The 15,774-nt window shown below is 49.1% G+C and overlaps 1 protein-coding gene and 1 pseudogene across 2 annotated transcripts in view; both read right to left on the reverse strand.

The window, feature by feature from the left end:
- EPRS1 (glutamyl-prolyl-tRNA synthetase 1) overlaps window positions 1-15,774 on the reverse strand; it is a 42,084-nt gene that overhangs the window by 4,976 nt on the left and 21,334 nt on the right. Inside the window, exons 15-29 of one of the 2 annotated variants that reach the window (XM_016165076.2) lie at window positions 14,840-15,047; window positions 14,183-14,295; window positions 13,378-13,495; window positions 11,312-11,653; window positions 9,430-9,663; window positions 8,141-8,403; window positions 7,325-7,376; window positions 6,984-7,193; window positions 6,538-6,610; window positions 5,215-5,294; window positions 4,882-4,983; window positions 4,088-4,243; window positions 3,479-3,676; window positions 2,829-3,002; window positions 1,295-1,455 (exon numbers count right to left, since the gene is read on the reverse strand). In XM_016165076.2, coding sequence (XP_016020562.2) covers window positions 1,295-1,455; window positions 2,829-3,002; window positions 3,479-3,676; window positions 4,088-4,243; window positions 4,882-4,983; window positions 5,215-5,294; window positions 6,538-6,610; window positions 6,984-7,193; window positions 7,325-7,376; window positions 8,141-8,403; window positions 9,430-9,663; window positions 11,312-11,653; window positions 13,378-13,495; window positions 14,183-14,295; window positions 14,840-15,047 — 2,484 coding nt within the window. Of the gene's footprint in view, window positions 1-1,294; window positions 1,456-2,828; window positions 3,003-3,478; window positions 3,677-4,087; window positions 4,244-4,881; window positions 4,984-5,214; window positions 5,295-6,537; window positions 6,611-6,983; window positions 7,194-7,324; window positions 7,377-8,140; window positions 8,404-9,429; window positions 9,664-11,311; window positions 11,708-13,377; window positions 13,496-14,182; window positions 14,296-14,839; window positions 15,048-15,774 lie in introns of both variants that reach the window. The other variant, XM_036235448.1, reaches the window with a different exon arrangement.
- Window positions 1,150-1,268, reverse strand: LOC118613459 (annotated as a pseudogene).

The following is a 15,774-nucleotide window of genomic DNA, read 5'->3' on the forward strand; positions in this document are numbered from 1 at the left end:
AGGGCTGAGCATCTGGAGCAGACGGACAGCGTTTCAACACTCCAGACGCCAGAACCCGTCTCAGAGGTAATCAGTCGGAATCTCCAGGTGTGCGGCCCAGGTGTGCTTCTGTCCCCGAAGCCCCAGGTGACTCTGAAGAGAACCCCTGGAGATGAAACCCTGCACTAAACGCATTTTGGGGCAGCAACTTGTCATCTTTCATCTCTGACAACACCATCCGTTCTGAGTTTAGATGAACTTCAAATGCGTTATTTGCAAGCCAAACACATCCTTGAAGTAACCCCTCACGAGACCATTAAACATTCCCATTTTAAGGCTAACAAACCAAGAAACGCACAATCACTTTCCTAAAAAACACACAGGTCAGCGCCAAGGCTGAAGTAAGTTCCCTCCGTAAACGCAAGATTTACTGAAGCCTAATATGAGTTAGGCGCCAGGGATTAGAAAATAAATGAATAAGCGAGAGGCAGCAAGCCCCTGGGCCACGGCTGCCTCTACGCCCAGGGGCAGCGGGCCTCCCTCTCTGCTTCGGGTGGGTAGCAACGAACACAAGGCGCCGCGCGCACACCGCCAACCTTCCAGTGCCTCTGCCTAGCCCCGTGACTCTAAAAGACCCCTCTCCATATGCCGGGGCAGCCCTGAGCGCTCCCCCGGGCCCTCGCGCCAACAGGAGGGCCTTGGCCACGTGTCATGATCATGTGAGCTTCTGAGAGTGTAGGTGCCAGGCCCGCTCTACACCAACTACATCATCGTCTCCGGGCAGGGGCCTGGGCACCTGTTTTTTTTAAGCTTCCCGGGTGCTGCTAATGTGTATTCGGCCGGTGAGAATCAATACCTCAATTCCTCAAATTTACATGTCATAACAGCCTGGATCTAAAATGCACCCAAATTAGTCTATGGGACAGATGCAAACCCGGCAGGGAGCCGAAAGCACTTGGCAGATTAAGAACCATGGGAGTTTACAGAAAGATTACTTCCAGTCGGGGCAAAGAATTCCTCGGTATGGATATCATAGGTCCAGTGAGGTTTGACGATGAGCGATGTAGGCTGTATATATCTAGATATCTATATATTTTTTAGGCGCAGCAACCCGACCTCACAGATTGCAAGGATCTTGTCAGCTTACAATCCCTATTTTTTTATTTTTTATGCCTACGGCACCTGGCCTTCCTAGGTGGTCTCCCGTCCAAGTACTAACCAGGCCCGACCCTGCCTAGCTTCCGAGATCAGACAGGGTTGAGCTTGTTCAGGGTGGTGTGGCTGTAGACATCGCAGGCTATTCTCAGAGACTAACCTCGTGAAAAGGTTAACGTGGATGTCTTCCAAAATGGCCTGAAGTTTAGTCTCGGCTTCGCTTTCAGCAATCGTCAGCTTTTCTCCAGTATCTCGTCTGACGGCTACAAACTGACCGCTCTTCATATCACGTGGCCCAACTTCAAGTCTAATCGGAACTCCCTAGGAAACAAAAAAGGCCATTACGACGGTCACGTATGCCTCCAACCAAATATACAGACTTACTGCACAGCTTTATCGGCTGTAAGTCATAAAAAGGCAAAGAACAGTAAAAAGGCACATTAACGCTCCCGAAACAGCACAGAAACCTATTCCTTCGGGGATCCTGCTGGTCACATCGAAGACCCTTTGAGCAGCGAAATAAAGAATGATAGTCACGGATTATAACCGGTGAATACTATAAAAATACGGAGAGGCTAATGAGGAGTGTGCTGCGTCAAGATCGTGACGTTCAAGGAAGAACTGAGGAACTATCAAGAGATGAGACCCTGGAGAGCTCGGACCACGTGCATCACGTAACTCCGAACTGGGCCCCTCTGCTCTGAGGGCACCAGTGGGACAACGCGCAAAACCCGGCCGGGTTTAGACAGCGGCGGCGTGGACACCCTGGTTTCGGTGGCTGTGCTGTGCCGGAGAGAATGTGTGTGTGCGGTGATGGGGTGTCCAGCTAGCATCTCATTTTCAAATGGTTCACGCAGGAAAAGTTAATTGCACTGTATGTCAACGTAACTACTTTTCTTCGGCACAGATTACCTCAGGGGCCGTTTATAACACACAGACACATGCCAGCAAGGCTGGGAAGCCACGGGCCGAGCCCGGAGCAGCGCCCGGACCGCCGCGCCTCCGTGCCGGACGCCTCGGAGCAGCCCTCGCGCCACGTCCTCTCGTCCCTTCCCTGCAGCGCGAGCTCGGGGAGCCCGGACCCCAACTGCGAGATCTGAGAAGATTCCCCGCTTCAGAACTAGGAAAAAAGTTAAATCCCAGGAGTCTGAAAATGGCATTATGAATACAGACCACCTCCTAATCGCAATGCGCAATAAATGAAAATTACATTAAAAACATGAAGCCAGAGTTTAGCCAGACCAGCCTCGCATGCGCGAGCTGGTATGAAACACTCTGGTGTGCAGAACCAAGTAGGAAATTAACCCGCGATGCTCTGCTGGTCAGCTATAACCACGGGGACTAAGTGACATCAGTTCTAAATAACTTACGTGAATTCCTAGTATAAATATTTCAGTGCGATAACCGTGAGATTTACTAATCATAAACGAGATCTTCAGGATCGTTTTTATTCTGATACGATAAAAACAAGTTTCCACAAAAAAGATTTTAAGTTGAGCAGATATGTAAACTTAGGTATCACTGTCATGAAGCATTGAACTGCATCTCTGCTCGACACTTGGTTTCAGCGAAGAACTCACAACTATCACAATAGAGAAAAGTAATTAAAAAGTCCTACATTTTATAAAAGTACGTATCGAGTAAAGCACATACAGATTCAAACTGGGAGTAAAAGATGCAACTCAAGAACTTACCTTGAGCTCCCAGTGATTGAATTTCCAACCTGGAGAATAATTATCTCGCGAATCGACTCTGACCCGAATGTTGGCGCTGTGCAGCCGGCTCCGATAGTCGTTGCATTTGGCGATCAGAGCGTCTCTGTCTTCTTCGGAAAGCGCGTTTGTAATGCCACAAGGAATAACCACCACCTAGAAGCCGGCACAACAACAGTGCATGCTTACACGAGAAATAACGTACAGGAGTGATGAAGTCGGACCACCATGTGACGCGCAGGGGTCACGGCGCATTGGGGGTGATAACGCGTCACAAGGCGACGGCGATGTCTCATCCGCGCGGGTCCAGCGGTCAGCTGCACACCGCCAGTCCGCGCCAGGAAGTGCATTTGCAACCGAGCTACCGTATTTCATTTAACCTATTATAAATCGTTGCGAAGAACGATTTCTATAAAAGCTTTATATGAGGCGGCTAAGAAAGTTGAGGGAAAAAACATGAACAGAAACGGTATCGGTAGCTGCGCGATGCTGGGGCCTGGGCCGTGTTCCGTGTTGTCTCTGTATTGGCGAGATCTGCCCGAACGAGCCCCAGGAAAGTCGCCCGTTCACGTCTCCTTCCGTAGCCACGGCCCGTTTTGTATTTTTGCGTGACAGACGCACGCCCCCCTCACCTGAATACAGGCGACGCGGGGCGGCAGCACCAGGCCCACGTTATCCCCGTGGACCATGGTCATGATGCCGATCGTGCGGGTGGTCAGGCCCCAGGAGTTCTGGTAGACGTACTCCTTCTTTCCTGGTGTCTTTGGATCTTCAAAAACGATGTCCACCATTTTGGAAAAATTCTGCCCTAAATGATGTGACGTTCCTCCCTAAAATAGAGAGGAAGATGAGCTTTAATCTTGATAACCTGCCATGCTTTCGAAAATGATGAGATCGCATCCCTTAAAATGGCACTAGGCTTTTTGATCTTTGCTGGTTTTTTACATGAAACCCGTCCTGAAAGCCCGAGCACACATGGCAGAGGCCAGGTGCAGGCAAACGCCACTACAGTAGCGGACGGCCGCGAGGAGCCCCTCCCACGAGCGGCGGTGACTGCGAAGGCCAGCAGCGGGTCCCTGGGGAGTCAGGGTGCCAGGCCTCCTGCGACCGGCCTCGGAGACTCAGGAACATGGACGGCCGAGCTGGAGGTCACAGCGCGGCCCAGAAAGCACCTGAAGTGCGGGCTCGCCCGCCGCCCGCTTCCCCGGGGCTCTCCCACGAGCCGCGGGGCGGGCCGGCACCTGGATGGCTCGTCCGCTGGCCGACACGAACACCTCCACCGTGGTGGTGTAGTTGCCCCCGGCGAACTTCTCCTTCTCCGTCTTCCTCCCTTTCACGACGGGGATTGCCAGGAGGTCTTCGTACACCTGAGCGTACAGGTCAAGTATCTGCAGGACCTGCAACACGTACATGCCAGGGTTCAGGCTCACGGCACGTTCCTTCGGGACAGATCTACAGAACGGTCCCGCTTGAAACGAACCGTGCTGGGGAAAACCTTTCAGGAAAGTGTGAAGCAGCCAGTGTGAAGTTACTAAGACAGTGTAGCAACGCGGTGTGAACAGAAGTTAAATAACTTCGAAAATGTTGAATATAAGAGAAAACCGATGCTTTTGAAAGATACACAATAACCAGGGTGAAAAGTCTCCTGTAGGATAATTACTTTCACCCACGAGACTTTAAATTCGCCTATATATTGAAGTCTTTCCTCATTATACTGCTCGTAACATTTTCATCTGAAAATTTAAAACAGCACATCTTCTAATAAAATTTCAATAAGTAGTTGCTGAAGCCCATGCACATTTGAATCCACTTATTTTTTCTTTTAACTGATAAAATTTAAGTAATAAAATAATGTATACCAAGAAATTCTTTTAACGTTACTTTGACATCAGATCGAATTGTAACTTAGAGTTTTTCACTGAATGATCACCAACAGATAGATAGTACTACACCTGGAGAAAGACAAAAAACGCACGGCGTGGACAAAGACATAAGACATCGTGTGAAACGTCACGAGGAAGACGGCGCCTCCTACCTCCTCCGCCGCCTCCTCGAAGGTGGCAAAGGCGCTGTGCCCTTCTTGCCAGAGGAACTCGCGGGTCCGCAGGAAGGGCTGGGGGTGCTTGAACTCCCAGCGCTAGGAGAGGCGAGAAGACAGGCTGGTCATGGTTACAGGGAGCGCCCTGCCTTTCACTAGCAACTGTACGTGACTATCAGAGACCGTGACTGTGACCCAAAGTGCCTCGAAAATGTTTCCATGCTCCCAGTCCTTTGAATGTACAAGCAAGGAAAAACGACAGATGCTTTTTGTAAACAAACAATGAGGAAGCAGACGACTACTGAGAGGTGAGAAGGGGCGTGCACCCACCACCACGTTGCACCACTGGTTGAGCTTGATGGGCAGGTCCCGGTGTGACTGCACCCACTTCGCGTACGCAGGATACATGACTGGAAGACACGGGAAGACACGGCGAGGCGGTCAGGGTTTCTTCTCGCCCTGGAGGCTGCCGAGGGCTAAGCTGGCCACGCGCTTAGCGGGAAGCAGAACGCTCTGCTTGCGTAAACGCTTTCCAAGGTCTTAATGGCCGGTAAATGGTATTACGTATTTTAAAACACAGATTAATCGAGGAAATAAAACTATCGAAAACTGAACACAAAACATGTTTGTGTTCTTCACGAGATTTACATTTAACATTTAATTTGACTGCTTTTCGGCTGTTTTGTTTTCAAAAACACAAAGCAGAAGATCGTATAGCATCTACCACATTCTATGTTAAGTTCTTGGCGTTCATTATCCTGTTCAACCCTCGCATTCTACCCACAAAGTAGAAATTGTAATTTCAACATTAAAGATGTGGGAACTGAGCTTGGAGATGTCAAATAACTTGCTGAAGCCAGCAGTTACGTATCAGAACGAGAATTTAAGTTGCTGTCTGCTCCATCGGCCAGGGGCACGAAAGCCCTTACCATGAGCTGCTACTCTCGAGGCTTTACCGCCACCTACCATGGGGAAACAAGACTCTGCCAATCTGGGGTGTGAAAAAGAGGTGTGCCATAATTTCCATAATGCACCAACATGGCATTATTCACAAGTGTCCCTAGAAGTATCAAAGGGCAAATAACTCTCCACTAACGATGCTCACTTTGGAAGTCACTGATGAGCCCAAAGGCTCAAAAGTTCCAAATGGCACTCCCCGTTACTGTGAGTAACTTAGGAAACTGTCACTTAGCCTTTCAGAGACCTTTACCTGCAAAATGGAGATAACAATAGCTCAACTTTCTTCACTACACTGCTTTAAGAATAATACAAGATGTAAATGAAATCACTTAGCCCCTGCGAGAAATCTTACACAATGTAAACATAACGTTAAAATGACTAACAAAATCTGTAAGTAAATTTGACATAAAACATTATTCGAAGAATAAAATTTGTTGGAAAATTCTGAAAAATTTTAGCATGCAATAAAAGATAACCAGTGTTCTAAAAATACACCTTTGTCCTAATGATAAAGAACTCTGTAATGAACATCGTACAGAGAATAAAATTCCACACAACTTTCTCGACACTCATGAAGCTTCATGCAGCATCAATGAGGGTTATGGACGTCACGGCTGAGAGCTGGGGCTGCTCCAGCCGGAGCTGTCGCTCCCCGGTCCGCGAGCCCGCTCTGCGCTCCGCGGCCACCCTCACCTGTTTCGCTCGTCGGGCGAATGGCAATGGGTTCTGCCAACTCGGTTTTGCCAGATCTTGTAACCCAGGCAACCTAGTAAGACAAAATTATTGGTAACACATTTTTTAAGGGTATTTAGAGAAAAAGCATACGTGTTGGTAAACTAATTCCATTTTTGCCATATCGATTAAAGCAAGTTAAACAATTGCTGTTCACTGTGAAATAAACATAGATGCTTACTGTCCTTAATGTTTAAAGAAAAGTTAAAACCAACTAATTACTTAACGTAACAGAAATGATCATAAGTTGCCCTGAAAGTAGAAATACATTTTTTAAATGGATTTATATTTCTCTAAATTGGCTGTTACAATTTGCCTTTTAAATTACTATTCAACTGTGAGCTGAAAACACACTTTTGAGTTTATGAGAAAAAACCTGCGAAATTAAACGAAGGGCGCTCACTCACTTCAGGGGAGAAATCAGCAATGTGACTCTTCTCTTTTTCTAACGCGGCTTGAGACACAAATATGGGGAAATAGCAGTTCTCAACACCAAGTTTCTTGATCTCGGCGTCAAAAAAGTCCTTGATGAATTCCCAGATAGAAAAGGCCCAGGGCCGAAGAATGTAGCAGCCACTTATATCGTAGTATTCGATCATTTCCGACTTCGTGATGACCTTTGTAACAGAAAAAGAGTCTTTAAAGCCTAAATTGAATCCAAATTACAGCACAAGTGCCAAGAGAAATCTACATAGAACATCGTCTTTGAGAAATTTAAAACGTAAAAATCGATGGAATGAATACTCACTTGAGAATACCACTCTGCAAGATTTTCTTCTTTTTTTGCCTCAAGACCCAACCTGCAGAAACGGAAAATAAAATATCGATTCTTTCATTCAGCAATTACTTTTGGGTTGAATGGAAATAAACCTCTGAAGTTCAAAATAGATTAGCTTTTCTTCGACACGAGTTGGTTCTATCGTGAGTTAGTTGTATCTCTTCTATACTCATTCCCGAGACGATGTTTTAACCTGGACAACGATTCAGGCTTCTCTTAAAAGGTGGTGAGGCACTGTCCACAAAATACTAGGGAAGCTGCTCCACTGTTTGGTCTTTAAACCAGCTTTGTTTAATACGTAACCAAACAAATTTTAAAGTCCCACTGAGGATGAAATTTGCATTTAACCCACACAAAAGATGTTCAGTTGGGAACTCTGCTTCCAAGGTACAAAAGCACCATGAGTAGTCAGGTACCAGCCATGTTAGAAGGCACCGGCTCGTTAAGGTGGGACGAGGGACGGGGAAGGGAGGACGAGGGGGGCCCAGACCCCGTTATGTTCTGCGGTTCTTGCCCCAAGCGAGGGAGCAGACAGACAGACAAGTGACGGAACTACGTGCTGGCATTGCGCCTGAGGCTCCCGTGATGTGGGGGGCGCACGAACGCGGCTGCTCCTGACCCGACGCCGCCGGCAGGGCTGGGGCCACCGCGCGGCTCCGGCCCCGCCCCCGGCCCCGCGCCCGGCCCCGCGCCCGCCCCGCACCCACCCCGCACCCGGCCCCTCCCCCGGCCCCGCGCCCGGCCCCGCGCCCGGCCCCGCGCCCGGCCCCGCGCCCGGCCCTGCACCTGGTTTGCTTGCGGGGCCCCTGCCCTTCTCCTGCGCCGCCGGACGACGACCCGCTCCCCGGGGCTTTAGAGGCGTCTTTCTTCTGGCCGTCGCTCTGCTTCTGAGGCTTATTCTGCTTTTCGGATTTGTTTTCTTTTTCTTTCTTTTTCTTATCTTTGTCCTCGGCGCCGGCGGCGGACACTGGCTTGTACTCTACTCCCGTCAGCGACTTGTACTGAGCCTTCAGCTGAAGCAGCTCTTGCACGGCTGGGCCCACCTCATCCTGCGGTCACCAAAAGGAGAGAAAAAGATACGATTTAATCCAAATCCCCGAGCGCCTGCATCCACAGCTTCGCGCGCAGATCTGAGCACAGAAGTGAGGTCGCAGGGGCAGCACCGGACAGCGTTAAACATGCGAACTGCTGAAAACGAACAGAAGAGCACGACACGCGTAGACGGACTGCGCAGAGAGTGACGACAAACAGCACTGTGACTGCAGCATCCCGACAGGGGCCGCGAGCCCCGTGCGGCGACTGAAACTTCATCTAAGTGTAATTAAAATTTCATTTCCTCAGGCACAGCAGCCCCGTTGCAAGCACTCAGGAGCCGCGGGTGGCTAACGACAACCGTTCTGCACGGACCTGTTCTAGAACATTTCATCACGGCAGAAAGGTCCAGGAGAAAGCACTCGTACGTGTATCCGACTGCTGTTTATGTTACGGGCCATTAAATTACATAAGCCGAGCATTTCACAGTTATAAAGATGACAACAGTCAGGCTTCTGTACTGCTGGTTAAATTTTAAAACCTGAAATGACTTGGTGGTTTCCACTCATATGAATCTATCTGTACCAGAAAGTCCTATTCATGTAAAGATAATACGATCGGCACAAACTACATCACGGTTCAAAATAGAACTTGCCACTTCAGACTGAAAGAGCTTTAAGAGAATAAATCAAACAAAGATTATGCACCCAGGGCCCACGATGAGCCAGGCACTGTGAGGGGCCAGGTCCTAGCAGCCGAGGCCCAAGGACGTAACAGACTAGAGAGAAACAGGCCATTTAACGAGCAGGTAAAACACAGCGTTTTAAGTATTACGTCAGAGGAAGGCAGTGTCGCATGAGGCTGTGCAGCCGACTCTAGTTGGGGGCAGAGGGGATCGTCACGGGCCTCTCTCCAAGGCGAGATGAAAGAGGTGAGGATGGAAAGTGTGTGAGCAGACGTCGGCTAGATCTGACGGAGAAGGTGTTCCCGGAAAGAACACAGTCCATCGCGTGAAAAATAGAAGCACAAACGGCCACACTAACCTTGGAGGCTTTTTCCGCTTTTAGTTTTCGAACGACCTCTCCCTGGGAGGCTACTTTGTCAAAAAGCACTTTGGCTTCTGCCGTTTCCGGCCCACAAGCCTCGGAGGTTCTGGCTGGACTCGAATCTGAACTCTGAGATGGTGCGGGCTGATTGGGGACGTAGTCCTTTCCGGTTTTTTCTTTGTACTGAGCTTTCAGAGAAAGCAAGCACTCTACAGCTTCATTTACTTTAGCCTGAAGTGAAAGAGAAAAAAAGATAAATATTTAATATTTTCCGCCATTTCTGAAAATTCCAATGATTACTCAAAACTGTTAAGTACGACCAAAGAGTTCCCCTAAGTAACCATCATGGAGAAAGCCAAGCACAAAGGAATGACATCATCAGCCCAAAATCACAGATAGAAGCTAAAGAAAACTTAAAACTACAAACCATACCATAATCCTATATATGAGCTATAAAAACTAACATAAACATACGTTTACATGTAACACTGTGACCTTCCATCTTAAACATACAAACAGACAAATACACAACAGAGCATCCAAGCACACCCAGGGTCCACGGCCCGGGCCTGTGGGCAGGAGTCAGAGCCCACACCGTCACAGCATCGACGAGCTCGGGCTTTGCCTGCACCAGGCTCCATCACGCCCTCACAGATTTACAATGGGAAAGAAGGCGTGCTGAGGTTTTAATTACATGTTCACCAATTTGTAGTATCCTCCGATATGTCAACACAATAATGATGACAAAGGACGAAACAACCCAACTGAGACACTCGTGACTCTAGTGAACAAGGCCAGCCGTGCGGGCAAAGAGTGCAGGCCGGACGCTTTCCCCGCACGGCAGCGCTGCCCGACTGCAGACCCGGCGTGTGACCGGGAAGCCGGGGCGTCGATCACCTCGTACCGCCAAATCGCCCTGACCAAGTTTGACTGCCACGTGATCGCAGTGCTCCAGAGAAGCCCCCGAAGCCAGGAAGCTACAATGGGGGGCGGGGCAGGTGTCGAAGGCGTGCAGGGAGCACGGTATGACCTCGAAGAACTGGCACCTACGAGACGGCAGGTCGCGTGCGGCTACTTTAGGAGACGATGCTCTGCTGCCCACGGACGGCGTGCGCCGCCGCGGCCGCCACCCGGAGTGGGTGCAGGCGAGAGCAACCGCGGAGGGGAGGCCGATTGATGCGCCTGGCCGGCCTCGTGTTTGTGCCGTTCTTACGTTAAGAGCCTTTTCAGAGCAAAAGCTACCTGGTCCTAAGATAAAGGACATAGTTCATCAGACATACAAGAATCAAGAAGTAAAGAAACTTCACTGGCTGCAAGAAAGGAAACAGGGAGAAGCTAAGGGGCTCGCCTGCAAACATCTCCAGAGGAAGAGGCCTCTACACGCAGGTGTTCGCTGGCGTCTAAAGTCGGATGGCACACATTTTGCACAGAAAATACAAACCCCAGTTTGGCAAGATTACAACTTGAAATGTTATAAAAGAGAAAATTAAGATGGGCAAACGACGTCATTATTGAATCGGACATTCTAAAATCAGTGAGAACAGAGTAAAATTCTGAAAGCGGGGTACCTCTCTGAACAGAGCGCTACGCTGACCCCCGGGCTCGACTCCGTGGCTTCCCTCCCTCGTCCCTGCCGCTCGGAGCCACAGCGTTTCTCGGAGCCGTGTGCGCACGTCACAGCGACATGACACGGGATCACGTCATGCGCGCTTCTGCCCCCACGTGCCAGCGAGCCACCTGCCGTTCCCCAGAGCCCGGCACGCAGCGGGCACCCATGGACGCCGACTGCTTGGCCGTGTCGCTGAGCAGGTGCCTCGTGAGAAGCCGCGTCCCCTCGGGGCTCCCTCCCCGGCTGACCGGCCCGTCCCGGCACACTGACCTTGGGCGCCTTCTCGGCTTTCAGCTTCCGAACCAGCTCCCCCTGCGCGGCGACCTCCTCGTACAGGGACCGACCCCCGGGGGCGGCCGCCGGGGCCGGGGCCGCGGCGGGAGGGGCCCCGGGTCTGTATTCCTGGCCCGTCTGCGCCTTGTACGCGGCCTTCAGAGCCAGCAGCTGTCTCACGGCCGCGTCGACGTCTTCCTTCGCTGCCTTCTGGGCTTTTAGATCACGCACCGCGTCGCCCTGCGCAGCCACTCTGGAGTAAAGGGCCAGGGGATCCTCGGAGGGGAGACGGGCGCCGGTGGCAGGCGGCGCGGGGCTCCCCTTGGCAGGCGGCGTCGCCTGTGCAGGCAGGAAGGCGAAGCAGTAATTCACGGTCAGCGTCTTCCCGCAAAACTACGTGGAGCGGAGTGTTTAATAATGTTTCAAGCTAAAGCAAAACTTTATCGTCCAAGACCATGGAGTGTTTAATCTGTATACATTAAAAGCTCCAGTCATGACGTCGCCACTGTAAACAGCGCCACATGCGCATCTTCTAAGAAACCACGTGCCTCTGCCCTCCCTAGCGCCGTCGTTTACCGCTTCGTGACCTAGTCGACCGAAACGAGGCTGAGCTGCCGTCTAAACCAACGCGACTTCCACGATTCACGTGCTACGCTATGGCCTCCACGCCCTCACCCCCCGGCTTCCTGACCACCTACAGCACCCCGAACCCCGTGCCCACTGCGCCCTCCACGCCCTCTCCTTCACTGCTGCCAGATCTTCGGTGACCAGCGTGCGCCAGGCGCTCCAGGGCGCCGTGGGAAACCCACGGGACGTTTTAGGTGAACAGAGCAACGTCCTCAACACCTGCCAGACATCGCGTGTTCTACAAGCTCAAGGTGCTTCAGTTTTCACGTGAGAAAGTGCTATATTCCTTCAGCGATGTCGTGTCTTTGCAAAGCTCGATTTTTCACAGCTGCTGTGTTAAAAACCGAACACCATGGAAAACTGGGGGACAGGAAATGGGACTGTCCAATCTGAGTCCAAGGTCAAAGGAAGAAATAAAAGTATTACTTCTTTCTTCCAATTTGCGTATCATTTTAAGAAATAAAATTAAAACATTTAACATTAAGAACAAAATCTTTTAAAAATGAAAATTTTTTTTTCAATTTATGTGTCATTATTTTGAATTGCTACCCTGTTATTGGGATACAAATATTTATCCAGTTGTTTAAACTTAACTACTCAATAAAAAGAGCTGTTAAGAATCTCACTGAGCTAGGGCTGCCAGGAAACCCTCACTGACAGAGAGGACCGCGAACTGCAGAAGGGCGAGGTCGCTGGACCTCACAATGACCCCCCGTTTCCCGAGACCCATCGCCATCTCGCACATCCACACCCTGTGTGAGGAGGAAGCTGTCCCGGCCTGGACTGTCCTGTCCTAGCCTGGAATGTCCGCCAGGTGGTGACTGCTGGGCAGAACCCTAACTCATTGCTAAAGACAGAGGTTAAGCATTGTGAAAACAGCTTCCTATCGCCCACGACACGCAGTTCCTACCCTTTTCCTCCTCCAGACCCCACTGTCGGGAGCCCTTCGCCAAAAGGCACTGGAATTCAATAAAAGGGTACAGATAGGAAACCAGAAAACCAGGCCACTGTCCCGTCAGTAACGACTGCTGGATCCTGGGCAAGGCCTACATTCTCTCTTTCCATGTATAAAACTAGTGAGAACCGGCGGCCGTCAACACCCCCTCAGCTCTCCGCAAGGCTCCCCCTGACTAAAGCAGACGGGCTGTTGCAAAGAGAAGGCTCTACTGCTGCTCCACCAGGAAAAAAAAAAAAACTTTTCTAAAAACATTCTTTTAATCTAGTCTTTCTTACTTTTCACGTAATAACATGAGGTTTTAAAAATCTCATTTTGCAAGGTATTTAAAAATCTTACACGAAAGGAAAACAAAACCCCCAAGGTAAGAGTTGGTATCTTTTTCAGCAAGGAAACGGCCGCCTGCCGGGTCAGAGACTCTAAGCCCTGGTGGCGGAAAGGTCAGCGGTCACCGGCGTGCCCGGTGGGGGCCAGCACGTACCTCAGTCTTCGCCGTTTCCACTCTGGCCTTTTCCTTTGACCCGGATGTCGGCATTTCCTTTGTGTGCCCGTCGGGGATGTAGATTAAAACGCACGGGGCTTCTCTGCAACTATAGGGGCTAAAAGACAACGCGAGGCCAAAAGTGTGTACTTGGACCAGATTATCTGAACAGCAACTGAGACCGAATTCCTAGATTAAGGCGATGCCACTGTGTTAATGCTTTTCAAAGCATAAACGAACAGTCCGATCTCTTATTATTCGGCTCAATTTTTTGGAGTAGTTTAAAAACAACAAATAAATAAAAATTGACGGTGCTAATTTTAAACTTCCAAGTCATATTAATTGGCAGCTGACCCCAGGACGAAAGCACAGCCGCTCCGCATGCCACCAGAGACGGCATCGGCGGACGCGGATGGGTCACGGGTGACTTAAAGGAACTCCATCCACACGTCACGCCTCACCTACTGACAGGCAAAACCTCTGTCTTGTGAGAATCTCTCCATTCTAAAGGGCAGAGTAATTAGCAAACTCCAATGCCCCAAGACAATTTACAGGCTTTGGAGAAATTTTTTCTTTATATTTGGACTACATGAAGATGAATTATGAGATGGTTTTAATTTTAGAAAAGAATTTGTTAATATTATGCTGTTTCAAAAGTATCTCCTATTAAAGTCTAAAATATCAAATAGAGAGGAACAAATCAAATTGGATAAAGAATTATCAGGCACAGTACTTTAGTGGAAGTTCGACTTTCTAAATGTAATCCAAAACATCTTCACTTAGATGTTCAGTTACATTCACTTACCTAACAGGTTCATACGGCTGATCGCATATGAAGAAGCCTCTCCTCTGGAGCTGTATAATGTCCCCCTTTTTCAAGTCCTGAAGGCAGGGGTCTCCCAGCATCAGCTCTTCATGCTGTAAGGACGACGAGACGAACACACACTTTCTCAAAATCAGAGCATTAAAAATGACTCTGCCATGCAAGCAGTTGTTTCCAGGAGCTGGAATACTTCCATTTTAAACAGATGATTTGAAAATCTAGTATTTAAGTACATGGAATGAAACAGTGAAGCAGTAACAAAAATATTACATTTATCACCCTTTTTAGAGTTAGCGTTTATAAACCGACTGGCTTCGGGAAAACCACACCAAGCTGACAGGTGTCGCCGCAGACGCGAGTCCCCCCGAGCCATGACCTGCAGGGCGCGAGGCGACAGGGAAAGGCAGCCGGCGAGGCGCCGAGGGCCCCGGAGCCGGGTGTCCGGCTGCGGACCGCGGTCCGTCCTCTGGCGAGCGGCGCCGCCTCCCTCCCCACCATCTACAGAATGGGGACGTTATTCCTTCGCATCGTTTTTACAGTAATGAAACTCCACCAACTTTCCCCATACCGTTTGAGGAATCGACTACTTAACTCTAATGTTAAAAATTCTAAAGAGCAAAAAGGAGGCGGTCTGGTCACCTTGCTGTCCCTGTTGACGAACTGCCGGAAGTCCTCGTCCTTCCCCAGCACCGGCTTGGTGATCAGGTGCTCGTAGGCGACGCAGACGGCCGGCACCGGGGGGGCGCACGCCGTGTCCGCCAGCCACGTGATCTTCGTGGTCTTCCTGTAGTCTTTGTTCTCCAGATTCAACTTTGCATCAAGAGACGCAATTTTTCCATCTGCGTTTCTAGATAGATTAAAAAATGTTCAAAGAAAAGAAACTGTAACTGCCAGGAAAATGCGTTATTTTGTTCTGTGTCTGCAGTAAATGGAGAAGGGATTTTCTTTGCAAAATTCCAAAGCAAGTATTCGTTTGAGCTTTTCATATAGGCAGATATATACTGGTTGGTTCAAAATATAATCCTTGCTATAACGACACTAATAATCCACTGGAAAACAGGTCCACATATATCTGATAAAGAATATGAGCATGCTTACAAATTTTAAAGTCACCTGTAGTAAGTATTAAAAAAAACTAAAATACTATATTTAAAAACATTTAACAATTACTTGAAATCATATGCAAGAGCTAGACAATTAAGATGTCAGAGTTTATATAAATTAATCTTGGCATACTATGTTCCATTTATGTAACCTTAAAATCAAATTTGTAAGTGTAGCACACTATATAATCACTGGAAAGTTCATGTTTGTCATTAGAGATCAATTTTAAAGCAGACTGTAGAATGTCACATATGATAATGTCCAAAGAATCCCTCCGCCAGGCAACTGTACAGTGAGTCGGATAATGAAAAAGGGACTCGAATCATCAGAAGTGTTATTACATCTAGATGTAGTAATTTTCATTATCACAAGCAAAAGCGACCCTGACACCCCGTTAGCAAACTGGAACATAATTGGAAAAACATCAGAGTCCAGATCGCCACTGTCTCTGCCTGGGCAGATTTACTGGT

This window comes from Rousettus aegyptiacus, unplaced genomic scaffold (genome assembly GCF_014176215.1).
Source record: "Rousettus aegyptiacus isolate mRouAeg1 unplaced genomic scaffold, mRouAeg1.p scaffold_m13_p_18, whole genome shotgun sequence".
In the NCBI taxonomy this organism is placed as follows: domain Eukaryota; kingdom Metazoa; phylum Chordata; class Mammalia; order Chiroptera; family Pteropodidae; genus Rousettus; species Rousettus aegyptiacus.